The 27,519-nt window shown below is 36.1% G+C and overlaps 1 protein-coding gene across 1 annotated transcript; it reads right to left on the bottom strand.

The window, feature by feature from the left end:
- Positions 1–1,177: 1,177 nt before the first annotated feature.
- On the bottom strand, positions 1,178–7,889 carry LOC116260748 (calcium-binding protein CBP-like). The gene is made up of 5 exons (XM_031639205.2): positions 7,353–7,889; positions 3,029–3,075; positions 2,515–2,687; positions 2,284–2,302; positions 1,178–1,380 (listed from the first exon to the last, which is right to left on the bottom strand). Exons 1-5 carry the CDS (start codon positions 7,810–7,812, stop codon positions 1,276–1,278), a joined length of 804 nt encoding a protein of 267 aa, XP_031495065.1. The 5' UTR covers positions 7,813–7,889; the 3' UTR covers positions 1,178–1,275.
- Positions 7,890–27,519: the final 19,630 nt, after the last annotated feature.

The following is a 27,519-nucleotide window of genomic DNA, read 5'->3' as shown; positions in this document are numbered from 1 at the left end:
ACTCACATAAAAAAATTTCAATTTTTTTAATTTTTTTTTTTTTCAATTCTCTGGGGTGGGGCCACGGTGCAGGCCGGCCACCAACCCCTGGCTGTGAGTCAAGTAACTTCTAATATTGCCTACACGGAACTTTGCTTTCAGTAGTTTCAAAGATCATCATCTTGGCAGTGCTACTGCCATTCTTATTACGGAGAAAGCAAATTTTAGAAGTAAAACTGTGAACGGGGATTACATTTGGTTAGTCTCTGTTGCAAACAAAATGAAGAAAGTTTCTACCATTTATTTTGGGCATGCAACGATGTTCAAAGGCTATATCATGATTCATGGTGCCATCCCTAAGGATTTGTTTGCGCGTGATATTCTTCTTTGTGCTCCAGCCATAAGGCGATTTAAGAAACAGTCGTTTCTTTGTCATAGAAAAACATGGTTGTGCATTTTCTGTTGGCAACGTTTATTTTTTTAGAGGGCAACGTTTTGATTTCCAGCTCTTTCTGCACAACATCAGGCATTTGGCAACCTGAGTACATTTCCCATTTCATTGATCGCTACTCTTTGTAACCTTTTTGGGTGTTATTTCAGCATCCATCTCTCTTTGAATGTGCAACGTTTGAAGTTCATTTCATCTCTCTCTCTCTCTCTCTCTCTCTCGCGCGCGCGCACCAACGAACCTATGCAGAGCAGATAAGAGGTGGTAGTAAGCGCCGGAGATTCTTGTGGAGAACTTAGATTTTTACCCTTTGGTGAGTTACTCGAGATGCTCGAAACACAATCACATTTCAAAGATCCTCAGTTAGCGTACCCTCCTCTTTCGGTGGCGCCTCTCTTACAGTTTGTCATGGACGAAGTATCTTACTAGTGAATCATTCGGACATAAATTTTCTGTCCCTAAAAAAAGTTGCATGCAATTAAAAAATCACAATTTCTACTTCAGGAAGAAAGAATGTCATTCCTAGGAACCGAAACATGCTCTGTGTGGCTTCATGGTGTCTGTGAGAGACATTTTAGAGCAGAGTGACAAAAATTCCAATTCCTCGAAATCAAGATTTCTGCTCAAGAAAAAGAAATACACAATGTCATTCCCCATTCCTACAACACCGACGATGCAGTGCGTGTCTGTGTGTGTGTGTGTGTGTGTGTGAGAGAGAGAGAGAGAGAGAGTTCTGATAGAAGGCGCACATGCAAGGCAAAGCCCAAATCTTTTCATGACAAACCCACCACTAAATCAATTGGTCATAGACTCATACAATCCACACAAAAAAACACAGGATATTTTATCTAGGCAATAAGGAAAGGCAGAACGGTGAGCATGAAGCTCTCATAGTTAAAGGTAGCATTGCCCATGTATGATGTATCTTTCTCCTTGAACTTCTCTGTCAGGCCCTGCAAATTTTTCCCCAAAAGGCACCGTCAATAGCTTTTCAAGTTTCACAAAGGAATTGACCAGAAAGGAATCATCTTGTCCATGCAGAACTGAAGCACAAGATATGAACTGGTAGAAGTGAAATTTACGCAGTTTCAGCTTAATTTCAGAATAAATGTACAAGGGAATCGAAGATCAAAAGATTTCTAGAAAAGATATGACATTGTCAACATATGAATATCTTAAGATGTACTGGATCTTCATCCTCATGCGTTAACTGGGCTCTAGAAAACAAAATGGTTTGAATATGTATATTTCCTTTAAGATTTTTCAATACATTTTTAATTTATGTTTGTGCAAATTTTTTCCGCCATTTACCTGGAAGAAAAAAGTATTAATTATTCCCAAATTTTGGAAAGAGACACTGATTCAAGGGCAAGTTGCAAAGTCTCAAGCTTAAGCTTTGTAATTATTCCATAGAAGGATCTGCCTGGCTCTGAGGCTTTCTCTAAGCGACCACCAATGCCAGTCTCAGCAAATATCTTGGTGAGATGAAAACAAATTTAAGTTGATAATTTTGAAAAAGCAAAAAGCAAAAGAAGGAGAATTTGTTGAGTTACAACTTACAACAAAAGGGTACGCAGGAAAGGGGCAAGGAAGAATCAAAGAACATTAAAAGAAAAAGAATGTGGAACAATTTGTTAATGTTTAATATTTTTGAAATATTTCTGCAGTGATTTAGAAATACAGTATTTTCAGTTAATCAGGAAGGTCATGCTTTCCTATTAGCTTATGAAAAATTTAATCGTTTCATGATATCAGCAATTCAGTTTCAGCTAACATTGAAGTCTAAGGCTCAGAAATTCAAATGACTTAGACATGTAACTGCAAAACCATGAAGCAGTTCTAAGATGATAATTTACCTTCACAACCAGACTGCACCTGCATCAAGGAACAAAACAGGACATAGTCAGAGACTAGAAAATTATAAATAAATAAATAATGCGCATTTAGGCTTTATATGAAGCATGAATGCACGGCCATGTTCTTGAGCCCCCATTTCCCAAGGTTATCACAAGAAACTTTTTAGTTCACAGACTTGCGCCCCTTACTGATTCCAAACACAAGATGAGAAAGAAGCTAGGAATACTTACTCTATGAAGTTGTCATAATTGATAGCCCTAGTTTTGCCTGTTGGGTCATACTTTGAAATAAGCAAATCTAGAACAACGGGTGATACTGAAAAGCCAAGGCTGAGAAGAGCATCACGGAGCTCATTGGCATCAATCTTCCCACTGCGATCTCTATCAAATCGTTCAAAGATTGCCTGAATTTCCACAATACATTGACAAAAGGAGAAAATATAAGGAAAAATTAGAGCTAACAGCTAGTGAACAAATTGAAAATATAAGACTAATTTGCCAATACTTGGACTTCGTAAGCATATTAAGTTGGTACCAATCTGATAATGTTAGGTATGACCAAACTCAGAATTGAAATTGCTATCTGCCAATGCAGGCTAAGTTTTGATGATCACAAAGCAGGAATAACCAGTGGGGCATGAAAGTTCAACCAAAGATCAGGCAAAGAGAGACTGCTATTGTTGGCACATTCAAGTAAATATACCAATTTTGAAGAAAGAGATGATCAAGGATTTTTGCCACTTACCCTCCAATTCTGAAGACTGTAAAAGAGAGAGGTGAACTCCTTAGGTCCTGTTTAAGAGAAAAAAGAAAACATATTAGCATTTTTTTTCCTCGTATTCAGCATTCACCAACGGGTATATAGACATACAGGGAGCAATGGGCTCTAGCGCAGCAAAACAAATGGCAGAAGTAATAAAAGCTGAACTTCAAGATTATGGAATATTGCAAAAGTGTTAAGATATAATGCATAGTGCAATTCTTTCTCTAGACAACAATTCATGGACTAAGTAAGTGGGTGCTTGATTGAATTAATATTAGTAGAACCACTCCTTAATAGTAGTAGCAGCAGCAGCAGCAAAGTAGTAGTAGTAACTTAACAACAAAAAAACAATAATAAAAGAAACAACGAAATTTTCATAGTCCACTACCCTTACATGATGAACTATAGTAAATTTTGAGTTTTAAAATATTCCATCAAAGAATAAAAGAAAAACTATAAAACTGAACAACAAAAAACACAGCACCGTTTTGAAGGCTTTAATAAATTATGCGCTTCTCAGCACAATGAGAGTATAGGAAAATAAGCGGCATAATAAGGAAAACCATCCCAGATAATCTGGATGACCACTTCCTGACATCTCATCCCGAAAGGCACTAAAAAGGGAAACGGAACAATTACATAAACCAAGTAGGAACACATCGACCATAACGTAAGCGTCATTTTCATGCTTATGTATTTCCTGGACATCCCCATTCATCTCAGTGTAAAAAATATATATGTACTTCTCACTCAACAGCACTTCAATGATCAATAGCAAATAGTTGGGACATTTCCCTTGAATAAGGAAGATCCAACTGCTAATTCTCAAACATCAAATGCCGCAAGTTAAAACATACTGTAGAGAGAATCTATAAACCCAAGCTCAGTTCAAGAACAATGCACTTACAGAGTACAAATGTGAATCCATTCCTTTTGAAACTGTTGTAAAAGTGCAGCTTTTTACCTGTGGCCTAAGTACCATGGTACATTTTGATCTGCCCACATACCCTTTCGCCTATGTCACATAGGTCCGGGTGCGGGTGCTGCACATCCCCAAAAATTTAGGTGCGGCAGTGTGGCAAGAATATTTATTTGTTATTATTAATTTACTATTATTATAATATATATATATATATATATATATATATATATATATATATATATACACATATCAAATTAAGAAATTTAGAGTATACACTATAGTCTATACACTCTACCGTCTACACTACACACTTTATGGCTAAATTATATATGAATATTATATATTAAGCTATAATGTATTGTGTATATGAATGTAACATATTAAGCATTCGCATGCTTACAAAATAAAAACATTAAACAAGTAAACAAAAAACAACAAAACCAAGACAAAACACAGGAATAAAAAAAAATGATAGTTAAAAATTTTTAAAATAAAAAATATAAAAAAAAAACAAAAATAACCTTAACGAGGTTTGACCGCACCCAACTTGAGTCAAACGGGAGTCGAGTGCGTGTAAATCGGCAAAAATGATCGGATACGGTCAGCTGCACCCAACTCTTGTTGACCAGAGTCGAGTGCAAATCCAAGCCGCCCCCACACCCGAGTCGTGTCGGCACGAGTGCGGCGGTCAAATTGCAGCGTCCGTGTGACTTAGCTTATCGGGGAGTTTTAAATTTTTGAATTTTATATTTTTAACCTTATTTTTTTATTTTGATTTTTTCTTTCTTTTTTATTTCTCTTCCATCAAGATTCTATATATTTCTCTCATTTTTTGAATTTTGATAATTCTTGTAGCTTGTTATATGTATAATGTATGTAATCAAAATTCTTAAAATCGTTCTCCTACCCATAGCGGCTTTGGCACACCTATCAGAAAACTTACCCATGTGACTTAGCTTGTCACAGAACCCAAAAAGGAAAATTACGCAGCTTTTCATATCGAGGTAAAAGGTTGTGCAGCTGATCCGTAAACTACTCGATTTGTTATTTTGACCGACCAGTTCTCTAAGTTTCGAGATTTGTACGCCACACAATGCGCAAGTATAATCAATCAAACGGCCCTTAAAGTCAGTAGAGTTGGCAGTTCAGTGCTATTAAATATCGGATGAATGGTGAAAGCATGAAAAGAAAGCTATTTTCTCAACTTGGCCAGGCGATACGCAGAGGAGAGGAGTAAAAACGAAGAAGTTTTTAGTCAAGCCCCTCATTTTGCTGAAATTCAAAAAAGGCCCCCATACAGGATATCAGAAAACCTTTTCACCAAAACCCTAACAAAATTATAATAAGCCGTGTTGGATAAAATCTGGAGAAAAAAAAAATCAGCTAAAAGATGGAATATGATTGTTTGTCGCATCTTCATTCTTGACCACAGGGTTAACTGTTTCCAGTGAAGCAGTGGGATGAGAATCCTGGCCCTTTCTGTCATACCAGTGGTGTCCAGGAATCGACATTGACAATGGCGACAAAACTGAAAGTCTGGACTGTCAAGGCCGGAAAAGAAAAGTCTGCAATTATTGAGAAATAATATAGTTACCAAATGAACAATATAAAGGAGTAATTTATAAAACAAGTACTGTCAGCCATTATTTGCCACGTCCAACAGAAAGGCTTCACATTCCTCCTTTCTCCTCAATGCTGAATTTATTTCCCTCCCAAAATCTGTTTTCTATAGATAAGGCCTCAGTGGGATTTGACTTTCTTGACATATATTTACAAAATGCTCTACAAGGACAAGAAATTGATCGCACCTTTTCACATTCTCTTCTTACCAGCCGTCCACTTGTTTTGAAAAGAAACTTACCCAATTCCACAATTTTGAACACACTCTAGTATTTAAATACCATTTATCTCATGTCACATGCTGGTACGTACGATTTTGAGAGACAAGCAATTTCAAAAATATTAAGAATATATTCTGAATAAATAGCTGATGGATTGATGAACAGCAACGCATGGGGAATGATAACTAAAGGTTAAACGAGAAAAAACAGTCCAGTTGTCCAAAACGAAAATACTTTTGGATAACACGTAAAAGCTAATTTTTGAAAGCAAAAGATGGCTTTGCTACCAAAATGTTATTTTAGACGTATTGAAATTTCCTAAAAAAAAATTTTGCCAAAACCCGTTTTGGCAGAAGTTATGTAATTCACACAAAAAAATGTCTTTGGGTTATATTAATTAACCCAACACAAAAACTGATTTTCCGAAACTCAGTAAAAAGTCCATTGTGGGTTGGAGCCCAAAGTTTGAGGCTGGGGTCAGAGGCCAGTTTCGAAATCCGAATCCACCAAAATAAGAAGAAGGAAGGACAGGGATCTGCTCCGTTCCGTCATTTTTTTCAACCCTGACGTCTGTCACTGTCAAGCCGGCCTTCACGACGACCCAATAAGCGTCAGGTTCCCTGCAAGCTGATCGGAATGACGCCGCTTCTAACAGAACCGGCATTAATGGTCGTCTATCGTCGGAGGGAAGTAGCCTTACGTGCACTAAGTTGGAAAAAAAAAAGGCCATGTCCTTTTGTATCCATTTCATTTTTTTATTTTCATTTTTATTTTACCAAATACTGGAGGATGATATTATGGTGCATATAATATGTTTTGGGAGGGAAGCATCGGCCCACGAAGATGCCACGTTAGGGTGACCGAGACTCAATCAAGTCAGGATGACAGAGGCGCGAGGGACCACGAAGCGAATTGAAAAGGACGTCATCCGATTCGAGAAAACAATGGGGAAATTGCCTGCAACACAATTCCGAAAACGATCTGGCTTCCTAAAAGAACGAAAGAGTTTTTTACAGTAGAGATCAGAGAGAAGGAGAGGGAGAAATTCAGCGATTCGGTTTCGCCTGATCTCTCCGAACGATGAAGGGATCAACGGCCAGCTTTACCAAACAGAGGGCAGAAGTTAAAATGTCCGTAAGATATTTTCAGATTCATAGTCATCCGTTCTTCCTTTCTAAAAAGACAAAAAGTCCCAAACGAAGCCACGCGGTTCAGCGGCAGAGGAAAATCGACAGCGCTCCATTCTCAGAATGTCACGTCTCATAAAATATAGACCAAAACAACTGTGTGTGTGTGTGTGTGCCGATCAGATCAGAACAAGGAGGTTCTCCCCGTCAAACGTCTGCTGCTGGATCAAAGGAAGCAAGATAGAAGGAGAGGGCGTTGTACGTAAATGGATTCGAAAATTCAGAAGGAGAAAGGTGAGAGAGGAGGAAGAAGGCGACGACGACGATGATGAGGGGCGATTCTGAGCTCGATGACGAAGAGGATGACGATCGACCATCAAATTAAAGAGAGGAGGGGTTGAGTCCCGGGTACTGACCGATCTTTCGGGCGTTGGAATTGGTGAAGAGGTACATGAGGAGGTGGACAGTGCGGAGGCTGAATGCCTGGTTGTAGGAGGAGAGCGCCCTCTGCAGCTCCTTGTCGTCTATGAAGCCGCTCCCGTCCTGGTCTGCCGCCTGGAAGCACGCCACCACGTTCGGGTCCGTTCCCGGCGGGAACGCCGACGGCATCAGCGCCGCAAAGGGGCTCGAGTAGGGCGCCCCTGGCGGCGGAGGGTACCCCGGTTGGTACCCTCCCTGATAGGGAACTGCCGTGGGCGGTGCCCCGGGATAGCCGCCGCTGCTACCCGTCGAATCCTTGGGGGGTTTGCCGGGCTTTCCTCCCGGAGGAGCGCCTTCTGTCTGGTAAGGAGGTGCCGTTGGCGCGTAACCGTACGGCTGGGGCGGCTGTCCCGGGTAGCCGTAACCGTAGCCTCCTCCCGGTGGGTACCCTGCCATCTTCTTCTTTAGACGATCTTCTTCTTCTCCTCCTCAGACGATGGGCAACTGGAACCTATAACAGAGTGAATAAGAGGAATTTGATACCTATATAAAAGAGCCAGACAGGGAGAGAATGGAAGAGGGACACTATTACTCAATCGGTCCTTGTATGAAATAAAATTACAGGGTAGCCACTCCATACGCAGAGTTGACGAGGAGTTGGAAGTTGCGGTGGAGGCGGCCCTAGAAACCGCGGAGGGTCCGGCTGATCCGCGTCTGCCGTCCAACCCAGTTAACCATTGGATCACGGAATCTTAAATTCAAATCCCAGAGTTTCGAAATGAATTGTGGATCCCAATTTCATTGCAAAGCTCGATCCGCTGCCAGCCTGATGCAACGTTTGCCTTCTAATCATTTCAATGTGGCCGAGTATATCAATCCCGATTATATGAATCGAGCTCAGTTGGATTCCCCCTGTTTATGAAGCAGGAATTGAGCCTCTTGAAAACAGTCGTATTTTTACCAGATTCACGTGAATTTTGTATGATCATGTTATGAAAATGATTCTGCGAAACTAACTCGTGAACCCTTTTTTTTTGCTTAGATACGCAAATAAGACCAAAGTTATTACTTGACTGCACTCCATGCTTATAAAACGTATTTACAGTTCAAGTGGATTAACATTAGCTTCAAGCGCTCGAAATCTAAGACACAACTCAATCATTATTAAGAAAATTGTCTTTTTATCTCAAGATTAGAATCTCATAATGAGAGGTTTAGGGTTGTTACTTGCGACCAATTTGAATGTATTAACCAGACTTAATAAGAAAATGCGAACCAAACTAATAATTGAATTCGATCGAATTGCCTATATAATTTCCTCATTGAACCCCATTGACACCTGAATCCAGTTAGATGTCAATATTTGAATCGGTAGAGTTCATCCTAATCCCAAATAAAAGTTTCAGTCCATATTTGGGCAGTCATTTAGATGTGACAGACAGGAACTACATCAGATCCAAATCCAAAATGTTTATAATCCCTTGATGGATCCAGTCCAATCTAGGTTGGATACCTTAGTTTTCATGTGAGTGAGAGCAGGGGTAGAGCCGAAATTTTTTTTCAAAGGCAGGCCAAATGGTAGGGGATGGGTTTTGTGGGTTAGATCCGTCATCCGAGTAGGGTCAAACTGAACCCAAATCTAAACAATACATCAACTCAACAAAAAAAAAAAAAAATTCAATGTAATTTTGTTTTTTTCAATTCCCTAACATTATTTGACTTTCGGGTCCGGGTCTAGCGGTCCTCATGGCAAGACGTGTGACTTTAGAATTGTTGGATCCGTGGAAATGAGCCAAAAATCTTTTCAAAGACAAGTTGGTGGGAAGATAAATAACGCTTTGCCTTTGGATCTAACGAAAGTCGTCTTTTGCAAGTTTAATCCAGAATATTCTGTAAATGCCCCATAGATCCCTGCTTCATTGCAATAAACTGATTAGTTCTTGACGTTTGGCCTTATGAAGATAAAGGGCATCCTTTTTGTTTGCATTAATTACGGCCAGCTGGTTGCAGTAGTTATGTCATGCACTTTAGTTTGATGTCTTTCGAGAAGTTACTTCTATGTCATTCATTAGCTTATTCTTTTATTTTTTTCAAAAAGTTTTTTGTCCATCTCAACAAGAGGAAAAGGTTTAAACAGTGGCAAATTTATGGGGATTAGTTTTGACCATTTAAATAAAATGGTGGATTGGATTTTATTAATGCCAATAAGATCTAGAAACGACAAATGCTTAGAAATAAATCCTTGGCTAAGTCAAACTATGGATCACGATTTTCCTTGGCAGTCTGGTTTTCAACTTAATCTCCGCCATTTGATATTTTTAAAATCGTTAGCTCATACAATTTATTTCTCATCAGAAAATAGTTACAAATTTTCCTATATGGATATATACATATATACATTCATATTGACTTATATACATCAATTAATCTGTAGGGAAGCTGATATTAATAGGAAATGATAATGACCTTGCTTTGATAATTAAAAGTAAAAAATTGTATTTCTTAATGTCAAGTTGGCAGATTATGCACTAGTAAGACAAACCGACTCTCTTAATCCACAGTATTAGCACTAATCTCGAGGCAATGACTTAAGGCAACCAAGCATAAGTCAATTTCTTTGGGGCATCTCACATGTTAAATGTGGCGAGGTGATTCTGAACAGGGGCAAAACCAGGATTTTTTTTACTTATAAGGGCCAAACATGACAAATTAAACTTCTGAAAATTTTTTCTAAGGATCAACTACATTTTACAAAGGTCAATTTACAATTTCTTAAAATATAATTTTTTTAAACTCTTTAGGAGCAGCCATGGCTCCTGCCAACCCCTTAGCCTCCATTCTCGTGATTTGTATACACTCAAAGACATCAAATTTGGGTCATCCGAACTAAAACCAGACGACCCAAATTTTTCATCCCTCCCTTCTTTCTCTCTCTTCTTACAAGGAGGGAGCTGACGAGCAGCTCTCCTTAAAGGTCGTTTGATTGCTGTTTATTGAGACATGATAGACAGAACGTTCAACGACAGCAAGAGGGAGCCGCCCAGCTGCCTCTACCTATAGTGGGTAGAAAGGGTAGAGGAAGGGAGGAGCATCACCGGCTCATCTTCCTGCATCGCCGGCATCCAAGGGAGGAGCTGACGAGAGAAAGAATGGATTTGTGTCATCAAGTCATTGATATTATATATATATATACACCAATATATTCAATTGAGATTACGATAACCAGGATCTTACCTTTGCCTTGAGGAGCTATGCCTGCATAGGCTTGAGGGTTCACACTTGCGATAATTGAAAGTGACTGAGTTTATATAACCTTTAATTGAAAGAATTTATATGGTTCAAGCCTTAAATCAAAACTCGACATGCATGCCGCTATTTTGGTGGTTTAGATTAATGTAATGTAATTAATGTTAAGGCTGGGCATTGGGCCGGGCTGTAAACGGTTATCTGGTACCCAGCTTGACTTGGGCCCAAATAAAAGGGCATCTCCAAGTGGGCTTGGTAATTTTTTAATATTTATTTTATTAATATATATATATATAATATTTTATTAGTATTAATTATATTTATATATTATTTTATATTAAATATATATATTCTTTAATTTAATCGGGTCGGGCTTGGACTCGGGTTTTAATGGTCAGCCCGAGCTTGAGCTCGAGTTTCGGGTCTCATTTTGGCCCGAGCCCAACTCCTTATCTAGCTGGGTTGGGTCGGCCCGATGCCCAAACTTTAATTAATGCCCTGAACTTATCATTTCCATGACAAACATATTTTAGAAGGATCAAGGAGATATACGGAACGTACAATATGGATAATTCAATTGTAACTTGAAATATTTAGATTCTAAGAGTGTTTGTGCGTAAGCTTTTGCATTAACTGAAGTTCATCCAAGGAAAAAAACAGGTTATTTTTACAAAAAAAAAATTGCACAATAAGAAAAAGGATTAGTACTCAAATGGCACAACTCCTGATGCAGAGTGGGCTACACGTTAGTTGGGCATTTAATTAAAAATTAATATAACATCACTGATATAGGGGCAACTAGGCCAAAGCTGGTTATATGTGTCAAGCTCATGCACTAAATTTTGAGTATGGTTAAAGACAAAAGTACCTCTACAAAAAAGACAGTCTTTTTTGGTGATAAAAATAAAAATTAAAAAAATTGGAATGACTACGAAGGATATGGTTTTTTTTTAAATTACAAAAACACTCCCGTTCTTTTACTGTGCACGTAAGCTGCACATGCATGACGGTGCACACAACCTTTACTACACCTGGGCAGCGGCAGAGCCAAGATTTTAAACAGTCGTGTGACACTAAATAAAAAACTTTTAATTTTTTTTCACAAGGGCTGACTCCTATTTTTCAGAAATTTTACGGTGGTCAAGCTAACCTTTTTGAAAGGGAAGAGGTTGGACTCATGGCCTCTGCCAGCCTCTTCGCTTTGCCCCTTCATCATCCGGGTGTGCATATATTTATGCGTTAATTAAAGGGTCCTTTGGTCTCCCCATAATCATGAAATTCTAGAATAAAAATGCTCATTTTTTAAGAAATTAGAATTATTAAACAAACATGGTATTCTATTTCCAAAATTTAAAAACTAAAACTTGGAATTTTGATTCCATTCCAGAAAATGAATTATAGTTTTCATTCTGCCCCCTAAGTATTCCATATTAGTTTTTTGGTTTATTTTTGTATATTGAAAGATGATTAGGATCTTCCAAGTCAATGAGACGTGAGAAAGTGAAAAGGAGGATCATGATTATCTTTTTTTAAACCTAGGGATTACATGTGGCAGAGCCCCATGGTGACTGATATATTTGGCGGAAATTGACGTGAATCAGCAACTAAAATTTCCCGAGCTGCATATGCGCTTGTGTCGCAGTTGCTCACTTGATTGTCTTCATCCATTTGTTCATTGGCACCCCCACATTTATTTGGTTAGTGCCTCTCAATAACTTGATTATGTCTTCGTGCCTCTCAATAATTTTATAATATATTAGAGGGTTTTGTATGACACTCAAAGTTTTCAACGTATTTCAAGCTTTGACAAGATTTAGCCCTTAGGGTATTCAAAAATAAAGTTCTAAGTACGCCACCCAAAAAAAAGGTTCTTCAAATTAATTTAAAAACTTGGTTTTCATAAAACTAGGTTTTCATAAAATTGGGTTAGACGAGAAGGTTATCCAATTACCTGGTAGTCAAATATGTGGAGGCGGAGCCAGAATTTCATCTTTGCAGGGGGGCAAATTAAGTAAAACTTCTGCAAATTTTGGACATTATTTGTTCCAAAGTTTTACAGGAGTCAAACTAAAATTTTCAAAAAAATCAGTTCCTAAACTTTAAATTTTAAAAACTTGAGGCCCCTGCCAACCCCCTTTTACTACCTAGTCTACTTTTAAAAATATTTCTCTACTCTCGACTGTACACTCCCCGTTTAGATTTACCGTCCTCCAGAAGAAGACCACCAGGCAGCCTCCTTTCGGCTATGAGACGCAAGCGTTGCATGACCTTTTCGTCCACCATTGAAACGGCCAACAATACTTACTTCCGCTGTAGCGTTTCTTTCAGAAACACTACTTCAACTATGATATTATATTAATAACGACATTGTTTATGGTTGGCGTGAGCTTTCCGTTGGCCACCTTCGCCTTCAACTCTGCGTGCAAGGTGTGAAATTACGTGGTTTTGTAGCTCAGATCTTTTGTACGGTTTCATTCTGACTTCGTCAAATCTGACCAAGCACTATACCAGCGACGAAGAAATTTTTTATGAAGGAGACCGAATTGAAGTTTCTAAATTTTGACTAGAGCCAAAATATCGTTTTTCAGAATTGTTATATAAAACAAGTGAAATTTTCTATAATTTACATGTAAATTAACCCCCATTCTCGAATCTCATGAAACTCATTTAATTCAAGTTCACCTAAGTTTTAACACTGAATTAAAGTTTCAAAGAATGGATTTTGTAGGACAATGCCTAATAGAAACCCCATGGGATTGCCGCTTGCCAGGAATCTTCCACCCGCAACTTAATGATGAGCAAATGTAAAAAATGTAACAACATCCAAAACTTATTCAAGAATCAATGCATTGATTTGGAGTCAACTCACTTAATGTAAAGTAGACACGGATACGCAAACGCTCCAATAAATAGAAATAATTTTTTATCTTTAGTATCAAAACTATTTTTCACTTAAAAGTTATTCTAATAAAGCTGAAAAAAAGTAAAATAAATATAGTATGGTTCAATAACTAAGTTGACTTGTTCAGTCGTGACTCGTGGGAACTCATGTCATATCAACAAATGAGATTTATACGGATCCAATCCCTATAAGGAGGATCAATATCTATAGAACCAAAAAAAAAAAAGATTGGGGTTGATGATGTCGAGGAGCAAATGAGTAAAAGGAAACATTGAGTGACTAATACTTTTAGAAAATTTCCTTGAAAAATAAGAAAGAGAAATCTCATTAGAGCTGCCATGAAACAAGATCGATCGACCTAATTTCATGAATATTAATGAAAATGTCTAAAATCTCTATTAGCATCTATTGTCTCGAGAAGCGCACAATAGTTGGTAAGAGTTCGGTCGTCACTTTGATCCTCATAATCATTTAGAATGCAAATGGTGAATAGTGCGTGATACTCTAGTTGATGAGTATCATGCTTCCCGCTCAACTTTTGAAGCAGCCCTATACCTTGAGGACATGAGGAAAAGGAGAAGGGCTTCGGCTTCCTCAGACATCCCTCCCTCTACTAACATCTACAGCTTTATGGGCATCCCACTCCTTTTGGTACATTGACTAATTCAAAACTTAATTAATTTGAACCCATACTTCGACCTAGAAGTTTGTGAGAGGTTCCTCTGGCAAGTACTTTTATTGAGTGGGTCCTATTTTGTTTGGCCAAATCTCCTAAAACTTTTTGTTTTTACATATATATATATATATATATATATATATATATATATATATATATATATATATATATATATATATATATGTAGTAGTTACTCCACATGTTGCTAGTCTAAAACAAATGTTGGAATTCTATATTGTGTAGGTCATTTTTGGAGAAAATGCAGGAGCAAAGCTTTCCACAAGAATCATATATAACAGACTACCTCATAAAACCAATGACTTTGTCCCTTTTATTTTTTAATTTCTTGACAAATTTTGTGGAAGAACATAGGCCTCTACTTTCTCGAGAGCAATAGAAACTCCTTTTGGTATGCACCTATTCTACTCCAAACTGTAGATCAAATGCTTGGGCATGCACAAATTAATTGGTACTTTTAGATTGGAATGACCATGTTTAATATTTTAATTATCTTGAGGAAACAACTACAAATTAAGTGATGCTCGTTATGAGTTCTCGAGAGGGTTGGTGCAATGGACTGAGTGGAGGTTGGTAGGCAGCTGGCCTCCATTTCGAATCTTTAACGGCATCAACTCTATACTATAAATGAGTGCCACCGACGTACAAGTTGAAACACGAATAGAACAACATCCCAAGTACCAAAAATAGGCCATGTACCTTAAGAGTTAATTTGAATGTACTTGAATACCGTGAAACGGAACAGGCTGTTCCGTTTTGCACATTATCGACACAAACGTTGGATGTTGGGCGCTCATCATAGGATGGACACAAGAACAATTTGAGTGAGGGCTTCGGCCCTCAACCCAGCCCTTTATTTGAAAGGTACCAGACCAAAGGTAAACGAATAAGGGAAAGAAATACTTTAAACGGTGAGTTTGTACCAGACCAAAGGTAAACCAAGAAGGGCAACAATACTTCATAGGGTGAGTTTGGGTCTAGTTGACTAGTTTTGATGGGCTTTTGGCTATAAAAGGCCCACCTCATTTGCAGGAACCTATTAGATGTCTAGCCTAGAGACCAGTTACCCTGGCAAATAGTGATGCATTAGAAAACCAACAAACTTGGCTACTGAGGCTCAGGATAACAAATATCATTATTGGCCACGGCCGCTGCCTAGGCCAAGAGCCAAGGGGCCGTTGCCCAAAAAACAAAATGAAAAAATTGGCAAGGGTTTACTTCCTAGCGATCACATGATTTGTTGCTGGAAAGTTAGTAAGAAAAGGGAAGCTGTCGCCAATCTATGTGGTGAACCGCTTCACCGGTATACGGGATTCAGATTTTCCACAATGCTACACCGAATACTTTTTTAATGAATCCTGCAATTAATTCCCATATGCAGATTTCTCAATGAAGGCTTGTCAAGCAGCTCTAAAAAGGCAGGAATCATTTATGAAGTGTTAAAAGGAAAATTAAGCAAAAGCAAATAAAAACCATTTCATATGTTCCTCAAGGTTTATAAGGACTTTCATATCCATTTTTTACTACAAAAGACAACATAAGTAAGCATTTAATCATGAAGATGCTTGTCTATTTCGACACAAGAAGAATAATATATTAACGCCAAAAATGGAGTGATTATGAGTCATAAAGAAAAGAAAAGGTCTAATGTAATGCACATAATAATAGAAGGGCCATTGTCAATAACAAAAGTAGTTTAAAAGAAGCGATTCATTTAAGCGTCTTGAAAATATATTTTCTTTCAAATGTCTATCTACTTGTTGGTAACTTACAGGCTCTGTTAAACATTCTGAGGCATTAGCTATTTCACTTCAACCAAAAGCGGAAACATTTTTTATACGGAATTACTGAAAGTACATTTAAAATTCAACAGGAAATAAATCTGCCCATGGGTTAAAACAACTTGCAGAAGTTCAAACTCTCTCTGTTACAAAACTTTGTTTGATCTCTTATATTGATATCGAGTTTTGCATTGCATTGTTCTGCCATGTGAACAAAAAAGAAAAAGAAGAAAAGAGCATACAACATACAAATAAGTTGGACAAAGTTTTCTGTGTATGAAAAGAGGAAGGAAGTCAACTTAATTGTCTTGCTCGGAATTCTCCAGTTGTATTAGAAAAAAAAAAAAAACAAACTTAGTTCGATATGGCCATGCATGCGAGGCAAAAGTTCTTCTACTACAACTCTAGCATTATAAAATGCCATGCTTTTCTTCACCCAATGGCAGTTAATGAACTCACCTTCTGCACTCAAAACACAATAGACTGGTCTCTATGAGATTTTCCAGCTAGTCCTGCTATATAGTAAGTCAATAATCGAAACATGACAATTTACCATTAATATAAATGTATATATATATATATGATGGAAAACTAAGAAAAAAATCAAGAATAAAAAGTTGTTAACTAATGCTACATTACCAAAATATTTTATCTACTTTGTCTCCTTTATTTTTCTCTGATCTTTCCAAGTCAGAAAGATCTACAGCCAAGATGAGTTCTTATGGATTTTAAACCTAAGAGTAATGTACCTACCAATTTCAATTTCTTACATATAATATAATATAATATAATAATAATAATAATAATAATAATAATAATTTGGTGCTAGTGTAGCTTGAAGAATCAAGAGAAGGGAGCAAGAGAAGAATAAAATGTAGAGCTTAAGATGGTTCAGCTACGGTAGCCTGTCTACTGGAGGAGGTAACCTAGTTTCCTTATTTTTCACTAAAGCTAATATGATATTGCCTTTATACAAGAGATACAAAATTGCAATAGGCAAGATTATGCAGGTCGGGTTGCCAAAACTTGAGTAATGTTCTAAGACAACAGCAATGTTCATAAAATCTATCAAGATATCTCTTCAGTATATCAGCAGTTTGTAAAGCAACTGAACCTTTAGGATAGAGTAATTCTAACACTCCCTTCAAGTGGGCTACAGATGTTAAAACAACCCCACTTGCTAATTGTCACTGGAGCTTAGGCAATTTGTTCTGTCCCTTTTATATAAGGAGCTCATATCAAAATGACTTTCTTGCTTAGTGGTAACCATTTCAATGTGTTTGGTTCTTTCATGAAAAACAAGATTTGCAGAAATATAAATCGCTGCCTTGTTGTTATAGAACATGATCCATGGGCTTTGAGACCTTGAGACCAAGTTCTTCAAACAAGCTCTTAGTCCATATATGATATTCAGTCTCAATGCCAGAACGAGTTAGAACTGTTTATTTTTTGCTCTTCCAGTGTCAATGTCTCATTCCTCTTGTACCAAAAGTCTCAGTCCTGGCTACTCCTAATGTGTCATGTGTGACTCCATAAAACAATCTGTTGCTTTCAGTGACTCCATAGGATGTTGCATGTATATATGCTAATCACATTCATTGCATAAGATATGTTAGGACAAATTACAATTAAATAGATGAGTATTTGCATGCAAAATTTTGGGTTTCACATGTAGAAGGTGGATATGGAAAAAATTGATATTTGCTTGTGTTAGATTATGCATGATCTAAAGAGACGAGACTCACCCTGTCGGGATGAGGTATAAGTATTCATGGCACCTTGACCAAGGGTAATTTGAGTAAAGACTATATTAGACTTTATATTATCTAAAAGATTGAATGTCATCTTGATTTTAAATGTAGTGAAATCAAACGTGCCCTAGATTTTGGAAAAGATCCGCTGAAAATCTGCTTGAACCTTCAAGGATCAAGGTTGTGAACAAGAGAGTTCAGAGATAGAGAAATGTTGTATGAGTGGGAAGAGGGGGTGGCAAATTAAAGTTTCTAAATTTTGATTAGGGCCGAAATATCTTTTTTTTTTTTTCAAAATTTTGGTATAGAACAAATAAAATTTTATAAAATTTACATATAATTTTTACAAAAAAATTAAGGTGGTGCTAGGGCCCCATGCGGGTCCTACCCTGGCTCCACCCCTGAATGCAGCCTATATGATGCATGCACCTAGGAGCACTCATGATCAAGAATTGGCTTCTAAAGTTGTCGTCTAGAATTAAAATTCCTACGATGTTTAAAGGTTTGCGACATGGCACTATTCATATCCATGGATCCAAAGCTCAACATAGAATCCAATATCATAATTCCACAGTACAAATTGAGTTCAAGTGGAGATTAAATATCATATTCCAAATTTCATTTTGGGTTTTACTGATCTAAATCCTATGAGATCCACATCGGTTTAATTTGGATTCTGTAAGACCCAAAATCATCATGATCTAATCACAAACCAAGATCTGGTATTACTAAGATACAATCAAGGTCCAGGTTTATGGCATTCAATGTCATTGAGATCCAAACATGACCCACATTCTAGGTTCCAATATAATTATAGCATTATCGAGATCCAAACATGATCCAGATTCAAAAGATAAAATGTTAAGTTTAAAAGCTTTTGGGTCTTCTATAGTTTGGATTAGTTAAAAACTCGCTTTTTATTGATTGAAAGTTTCAATATCCGGTCATCTTGGATATTGAAATCAGGGTTCCATGTGGAGGACAACCTAGGGTTTAGCTCTAGGGTTTGCATGATTGTGGATAAACATCATTTAAATTATATTCAGTGGAAAGTAAAATTTTGATACTATCTTTAAAATTTACTTAAATAGTAATAATTTAAGTTACTCAATCCACTAACTCGAATTTGAATTTAAGATTCTATGCGATTGTTAGTTGGGTTGGATGGGATCTTAATTAAATATGTGTCCATGTAGTACTATAAATATGTGTTTGGGAAATGCATATCTGTCATGTTCTTCCGAAGTTAAGAGCAATGACAAGTTCATGAAATGTTCGCAGAATTCATGAATTTATCAGCTAGGATATAGCTTTATTGAAATAAGCACTCTTTGTTATATAGATATTTTTCATGTCCATTCCTGCATGATTTGTTTGGATCTAAATGGTTCTTCCCATAAGATTAGAAAAGAACTCATAATCATCTTCACTTTATTAACTATACTCCAGCTAGTTAAACTTTTTGTCTTCAACATCTCATCAAATTTTTAGTCTTAATTTTCTTTAAGAACCTTAAGAGGTTATGAACTGTTTGACAGGAAGCATAAAAAACTAGAGAGAGAAAAAAAAGAAAGACACTCGATGTATAGTTGTTCGGCAAAGAAAATGCCTACGTCCACTCTCCCTCTTCACCTTGACGCGTGAAGGAAATTTTATTAAGACGGGAAACTAAAAAGCTTCATTGTCTTTATGAAACTACCAGACTAGTGCTCATTTTTCTCATTGAAACTATATTTTGTAAATATTGAAAAAATAATTGTTCAAACTTAGTAGCTTATAAACTTCCATTCATCTAAGAAAACACTTTATATTATTTTCTAACTCTTGGAAAATGAAAATTGCATCCATATGGTTACTTTGAAAGAAAACACTCATAGATATAAAGGAATTATCATTTTATGTGCTATTGTGTGCTTATAAACTGTGCTTTTACTTTATATTTAACAAAAAATAGTCAACATTTTGCCTTTCGCTGCCTTAATATCGTTTCAAGGATGTGTCCAACCATTTAGAAGCCAGAGGATGACCTGAAAAAATTCCACATAGAACAGATGTGCTATGTGAAAATTAACAAAAAAGCAAAAAAAAAAAAAAAAAGGCACTATTCTAACTTCGAACTTAAAATGTGCTAGTAATATCTAAAGAAGCAATGGTTAAGGTAGGACCATATTTGGCAATTGTTAATAAAGATATAAATTAATTAGCAAGTAGTCATCCAATCATTGTTCCGAATAAAAAATTTGCATTTCATCTGTAACCCCAATTGTCATGAACTTATTTTTTAGTGAACCCATACATGCATTCTCCGGCCACTTTCTAGCTGAAAATTAAAACATTTTCCGGCTACGCCACCTACTAATCATAAAGTCTATCAGCCAAGGTCTAACTATATTATGTGACGGATCGCCCTATTTCAGTTGGTGGTTCGTCAAAAACTGAGTAAACATAAATTAGAAAAAATGAAAAAAAAAAAGCTAAATAGCTAATTTTTAGTGTTATTGCACTAGGCTATCTTACCCAGAAAAGTTTAATTGTTAGTAAGTTGCCAAGAACTTAGGAAATCAAAAAATTAAAAACAATAAAAATCATCTCCCAATTTTTCTGGGTCTTTTTTTTTTTGTGTCTTCATGGAGCTAGCATTATTTGTGCCCATCAGCAAGGGAACATGCAGTATGACAGAACTTGATTGCTCCGATACAAAACTGGCGCCAGTGGAATTCTTCGTTCGCACTATCTATGTGTGAGAGGTCTTGCAGCCACTCACTACTTGTCCAGCGGAGTGTGCGAGCACCAGAGAGGTACTGTCTCTGGCGCTAGTTTAGTGTCAGAAACCAAGCTGTTACTGACGCAAACTGCATGCCAAAATGTTGGAGTAAAACTAAAAGGGGGTGACGGTAAGAGTTTATGTCAGTGACAGTTTTCACCGCCATAGGCTCCGTTCTCTTGCAAAACAAAATCACGTAAAACAGTCGACATACCAAGCACATTGTCATATTTGTAGTTCTAAAATAGCCTGTTGAAATCTGTAATCAAATGCACGCCAAAAAGCCTAAGCAACTTCTAGCTTGATCTTCAAGGGAAGGAAAGAAGCCCTGAAAGGTTCTAAGGGAGAAGCTAATGAATGGATCAGTCTAATTGATGTCTTCACTGCATTGAAACTGGAAGCATTGTCCTTGTGGAGCTTCCAAATCGACTATTCTATAGCATGCACAAAAAAATTAGCAACTATATCAAGTAGACATATCAAAAAATACATATAACAATATGATGTTTATAAGAAATAGAAATCTTTTCCATATATAAGAAATAAAACAGTTAAATAAAAAACTTACTTGAAGACACGTTCTCTCCTCTACAAATTGTCATTGCTATTTTTAGCCCTTGTATCAGTTTAACCTAACCCACAAAACATAACAAAAAAAAACATTCAAAAGCAGTTAAATTTAACAAGGACCATAAGGGCCATTCACCAAAAGCAAGTCCAAATAAGTTAACTCAGCAATAAGGTTTTCTGATAAAGGGCATTATATATTAAGATTACATCGCATTAAAACACTTTTAGCTACTCTCAGTTTTGGAGGCACAACCGACTGCAACGAACTTGGGCTTAACACATGCATAACATGCTCAATCAACTGGATAAACACATATTCAATATAGAGTCCGTAAAATTTATTTCATTAGATGAGATCAAGTTCTACAGTCTATTCCAACACCTAAATTGAACAACTACATCATATTAAAGCACTTTAGTTACTCTCAGTTTTGAAGGCACAATCCACTTCAAGGAATTTGGACTTAAGACATCCATAACATGCTTTTTCTCTCTCTCTCTCTCTCTCTCTCTCTCTCTCTCTCTATATATATATATATATATATATATATATATATATATATATATTTTGTTTGTATTGTATACAGATAGGGTAGAGCTGACTATCCACTATGAAAAAAGACAGATTCACTGACCCATGGGGAAAAAGGACATCAGTGAAAGGCTGTTTTTACCGACATCCGACTTTAAATGCCATTGTAGATTAATTATTACTTGTAAAAGTAGTCTTTCTCGACACGTGCTTTTAGAATGTCATTAAAGTTGGCCTTTTACCCACGTCCAACCTGCCCGCCAAACATGTTCCTTTAACGACATCGAGAACAAGACATTAGTGAAAAGTAGCATTGTCCGATGTTATTAAAGTTGAGCTTTTACCGATGTCCAGCTCCAAACATCGCTATACATATTACTTTTACTGATTTTCATAAGTGAACATCGGTAAAAACCCTTTTACTGACATTTGTTTTGCAGGCGGCGATAAAAAAGAAGTTAGTTTTACAAACACGTGGTCATGCTCGCATCAATGTAGTCGCTTTCTGACAAAGAATTACAGACGTTTGTAAGTGTGTCACTGAAGTCATTTTTATGGACACACATCGAACGTTGGTAAAAGTTACCACACAAATTTTACTGATGTTTTTAAATATGGCCATTACCGACGCCTCCCATGCATTGGTAAAGGCTTCCCTGAGTGTATAACTCTGCTTGAGCCCTTCTTCTCCATTCTTCTTCTTCTTCTCTCTTTTCCTTTCTCATCCATCTTCTTCATACTGGTGTTTACCGAAGTTTTTGGTTGATTTAAGGTCTTTTTTATCAATATTTGATGTTGAAATGATAAACAAGTAGGTTGCTTGAACTTAGTGTTAAGTTTTGTTCTATTTGTGAATGATTTTAGGTTATGATATTGTTGTAGGGTAATGATTTTAGGTCCTTTGCTTCAAAATTTCATTGCCATTTTTGGACTTTTGCATTCCAGTTTGTAGGTTGGTTTGGTTTTGTAAACGATGCTTGCTCTATTTTAAGCTTACACAATTTATCATATGCATGACATGGATCTTGTTATGGTGGACCCATGGTATGATCCTAGATACTTGCTTACTTTGCTTTGACCAAGTCATTTTCTCTTGTGGATTTTATCTTATTTGTATTTGTGACAATCTTTTGCAAGTATGCTGGTTACCATAGTGAAGCAGATGTCCTAGCCGCCGGCTTGCAAACCACTTATTTTCTTCAGAACTAAGAGTGACTGCCCAATGGAGAATGGAAATGTATGCCTAGTTGAAGGCATGCACGCACTTGTTGACATGGCAAATATGGAGGTTATTGAGTTTGGTGACTGCAAACTTGTTCCTTTGCCTCCAGCTGATCCTTTAAGAAATTGTATCCCTAGGGAAAAACCAGAGGAGCTGTTGACCAAAGTGATGTAAAACCATTGCAAATTATTCAACCAAAAGGTCCTAGCTTTCATGTTAATGGGTACTTTGCAGAGTGGCAAAAGGTTGCCTTTTTTGAAGATGTTAATTTGGTCCATTTCATGAAAGTTCATTTTTTCTTTTCTTTATGTTCTAATCTATTTCTGACTTGATCTTGTACAATGGAATTTTTGAATTGGTTTTACACACAAGGAGGGACTGATCATCTACTCTGTAGCATATATTGATGGTAGATTCGGCACAAGGTTTGGCACTTCTATCAGGCAAGTCAATAATTTCTTTTGGTCCGCATGGTTACATGAAATTCCTGTTTTTTAGTACCAGTTTTTATTTGGTAGATTGAGTGCAATACTTTTTTTTGTTTGTAACTAATGTTTCTTCATGTCAATAGATAACATCACTATAGATCTTCACTGATTTTCTGAACTAATTATGTCGTTCGTTAATTACAAAAAAAAATATCAAATCTTCATTGATGCATGAAATTGTGTCGATTAATATATACCAACGTCCATCTGTATGTCGATAAAAAGTTTTATCAATGGCTATCATGTGCCGGTACAAGTATTATTACCGATGTCCTCGGACGTTGGTAATCATTTTATTTACCTATGCACATGATGCATCGGTGCAAAATTCTACACCGACGCATGGGCTGTAATGTAGGTAATAGTTTTCACCAACATTTTCTTCACCGTCGACCACCTACAATGTCAGTAAAACTTTTACCGATGTTTTTCAGCCATCGGTGAACCCTCGATTTGTTGTAGTGATCCCTTAATTTTTCAACTTGCTGCAAGCTTTCTAGTTCTTGTTATTCATCTTCCACATACACGGAAGATGGCTATTTTTTATCCCATCAATTCTATCCACCTGAACAATTTTTTATTTTATAAGAAAAAATGTATTCTTGCCAATGTTTATATCACCAAAGAAATTCTTTTTCCAGTCAGATTCACATGAAAAAAACATCATAGAGAATGTTTTACAAGTAGCACTACGATGCTGCACCAAAATGGTCATTCTTATGTCCCGATTAGACATGAAAAACTTATCTAAACACGGATTATCACAATAATAATCTTTTAGATGAAAAAAGAGGGATTACTTTCATCTTATACAAATAGGCAAAACCAAATAAAAATAAAAAAAACTTTTCATTTTCAATTACACAAAAAGAACAAAGTTCAGGTCAATCAAAACAAAATTCTAGAAATATAAAATGAGAGAGAGAGTGTGTGTGAATGAGAAAACACCAGGTGCACTTTTTATACTTGCAACATTTGTCCTGTAATCTCAACCCTATGGTCTTTGCAACTACTATGCCATCTTTCTTCACCTATGTACTGCACTTTTCTTCTCAATACTTACTTTTTTTTATCATCGTTCTCTTTGTGGTTGCAGGTAAAGGTCAATGTTGTTGTGCGAAGAAGGCATTGCCCCAACAATGGTACCAAAGCTTATCAAAGCGAGGGAAAGCTCTAGAGAAACAGCTGTCTTTCGGAATACATAAATTGCAATCAGTAGTAGGCTTTAAAGAATGGGATGCAACTATAGCGGTAGGTCACCAGACTTAATACCTTAGATTTATTGTTGTTTTTATTTCAAGTGCCAAATATACTTTTCCACAATCTTGATTTCAAAGTTTATAATTAACTAGAGTTTGGTTTTGGCAATCATTTCATTGTTGATTCTAGTTAGTAGCATATCATCTACATAATAAGACAAAATATTGAACATGCTCCTATTCTTCTATATATTAACATAAAAGTCTAGTTCAATAGCTATCAACTCATACTTTGAAATTGTTTATAGAATGACAAACACCATGGATGTGATGATTTTTTTTTTAGTCCATGTAATTTTATAGGTTTATTTTCTTGTTCTATGTCAGTGTACTCTTTTGATTGTTCGCCACAAAAATTGTTTCTTATATTTACTATTAAAAAAGTAGTTTTAGCATCTATCTGCCATATATATAGATTTCAAAGTTGCTATGGGTAAAATAATTCTTATAAACACAAAATTTTGTTGTAGAATCAATCAACCTCTCATATGGAGTACTGAAAATTACTTAATAAGGAACTTGATTTAAAATATACATAATAGTGGAAATGTTTATCCCTAAATTTTTTTGGGTAAAAGCAACAATTGAGAGCATGAAATCTTATTGTGCTTGAGAGAGTTCGAATACACTCTCGTATATATTTTAGTGTTTGAGATACAGTTTTTTTTTGCTTATTTTGAATTACCATAAAATTTGTTGAAGTACGTTCTATGAAGTTTCTCAAATACCTCATACCTAAAAAATATCAAATATATATATATATCTAAACCTTAAAAAATCATCTATAAACATTAGAAAAGTAAATCATGGTACTACATTTTTTAATTCTAAATGGTCTGCATATATGGACATAAATAATTTCCAATAGCTTTTACTATATCAGTAATACCTTTTTTAACAAGTGTTTCATCAAAATTAGGAATTATTTATTGAGTAACTAACTTTTTCATTTTATATAAACTATGTCCCAACCTATCATGCAAAACATTCACATTCACATTTAATTAACAATCTATATAGGTAGAAACTGATGAAAATTTATTCACTTTTTTGGTAAGGTTAAACAAGTCAAAATCCTTGTCAAACTTCTCTAACATAGTCAATATTGAGTTTTTTTGCAATATCCTTTTCTAGGAGAAACTTGACTTCAGAATATGTCAATTAAAACATGTGAACGTCAAAGTTTGTCTTCATGGTTTCATATACATGACATCAGTAAAAGAGAACATTAACACATGCAACATTGAGTCCATAAGACCTGATATTTATATATCATAATATGAGTTATTTCCCACATAAACCTTATATAAACCTTATGTTCTCCAAGCCAATATTTTTTTATGTCAATAACTATATTTGTAGTCTTTGCTATATGCCTAATAACTCTGGAATCCACCTTAGCATCAAGCTGATTCTTGATTGACAAAGAGGCATTTAGAAATCACAAAGTCCACAATTTTTCCTCATTTGCTCATCAAGCCTTGTTTTTTAATAATGCTTGTCATTGTTGTAGCAATTTTGAATGCCACAAAATCTAACGTTCTTTTGAACATGTCCAGTTCTTTTACACTTGTAACATTGCACTGAAGGATAATTGTCATGTGGCTTCTGATGTATTGGACCATTTCCTTACTAAATTTGCCATAATTATGGTTGGGTCACCTCTGAAACTACTAAGACTTGAAATGAATTATCCTATTGGTATTTAGGCTGGTCATTTGCTTTATGGAGCTTAGATTGTTTGTCTTTCCTTACATGGTTTTATTTGATGGCTGATTCAATGTCCTATTTTTGGGGTTTTAGTATAAGAGCTATGGTGTCAATACCATCATTCATACCATTGCCACATTGTCTAAGACAGTTGATGTTTCCATCTTATAGGTGTCACACTTGAAGCTATTGCTATGTTTCTATCTATCAACAGAATGTTGTTAACATTAACTATTGCTTTTTCATCTTATAATAGTTATATTGCTCAAAAAGAAATTAAATGCGAGCCTTAAGTATTGTATCATGCTTAAATGTGATGGCTTTAATTGTGTAGTTTTCCAATGAAATCATTATTCATATAAACTACCATGAATGGTCCAGCCATAAAATCATCTATTCAAAACTTGTAATGACAGTTGTTTTGCTTTTTTGGGGAACTTACTCTATAGTTGGGGCAGGTTTTAATTCCTGTAGGGCCAATTCAAGAAAACATGTATTCTTATAAACATGAAAATAAGCATCATTCAGTTTGTCTGCCTTAAAAGGCTCAAAAGGACACATCTACCTTATTCATTTTGTTTCTGCTATATCTTTGAGGTCGATGTGATGTTGACACTGCCTTGTTTTTAATAATGCTTGAACCTTGCTGTGAGGACACTAACGAAGAACTAAGAAGGGTACAACAACAAAAGCAATAGAGGAACGCACGAATAAGATGAGGAAAAGAAGAAGAGCAATTCATGGTTTGCTTCAAGGAGGGCTGGTTCATGTGTTGTTTCTCATTCATTGGACTACAATATAAATATAAATATAAATATAACTATTAAGAAAAGTCAATGCTGCTGGATGCCGAATAGTTGCATGATGGATAAAATCTAAAAATTTGTTGAAAACCATCATGACCTGTTGCCTCCTCATAAACTGTCATTAATGCCAATTTAGTGATCTTTTTTAAATATAAATTTTTAAGTTTTAGTCAGCATTTAGCATCTAGCGGGATTTGATCCTGTATATATATATAGACACAAAGACTAGTAGCTAGTAGACATTTACATGCTAGACTGGATGAAAATCGTACTGACCATTGATTTTAAAGAATTTGGATGGTGGAGATTAATTTAAAAGCAAGCTGTATTTTTAGGGAATGGTAATACCCCTCACAGAAAGAAACAAATCAGTTTCTTCAATCAAGTTGCCTTGCCGTTTTTTGAGTGGCATTTCTATCTCCTGGGTGGTTTCTATTT

Source organism: Nymphaea colorata, chromosome 9 (genome assembly GCF_008831285.2).
Source record: "Nymphaea colorata isolate Beijing-Zhang1983 chromosome 9, ASM883128v2, whole genome shotgun sequence".
Lineage (NCBI taxonomy): Eukaryota > Viridiplantae > Streptophyta > Magnoliopsida > Nymphaeales > Nymphaeaceae > Nymphaea > Nymphaea colorata.
Note: the sequence above shows the minus strand (reverse complement) of the source record. Positions and strands in the feature narration are given on the sequence as shown.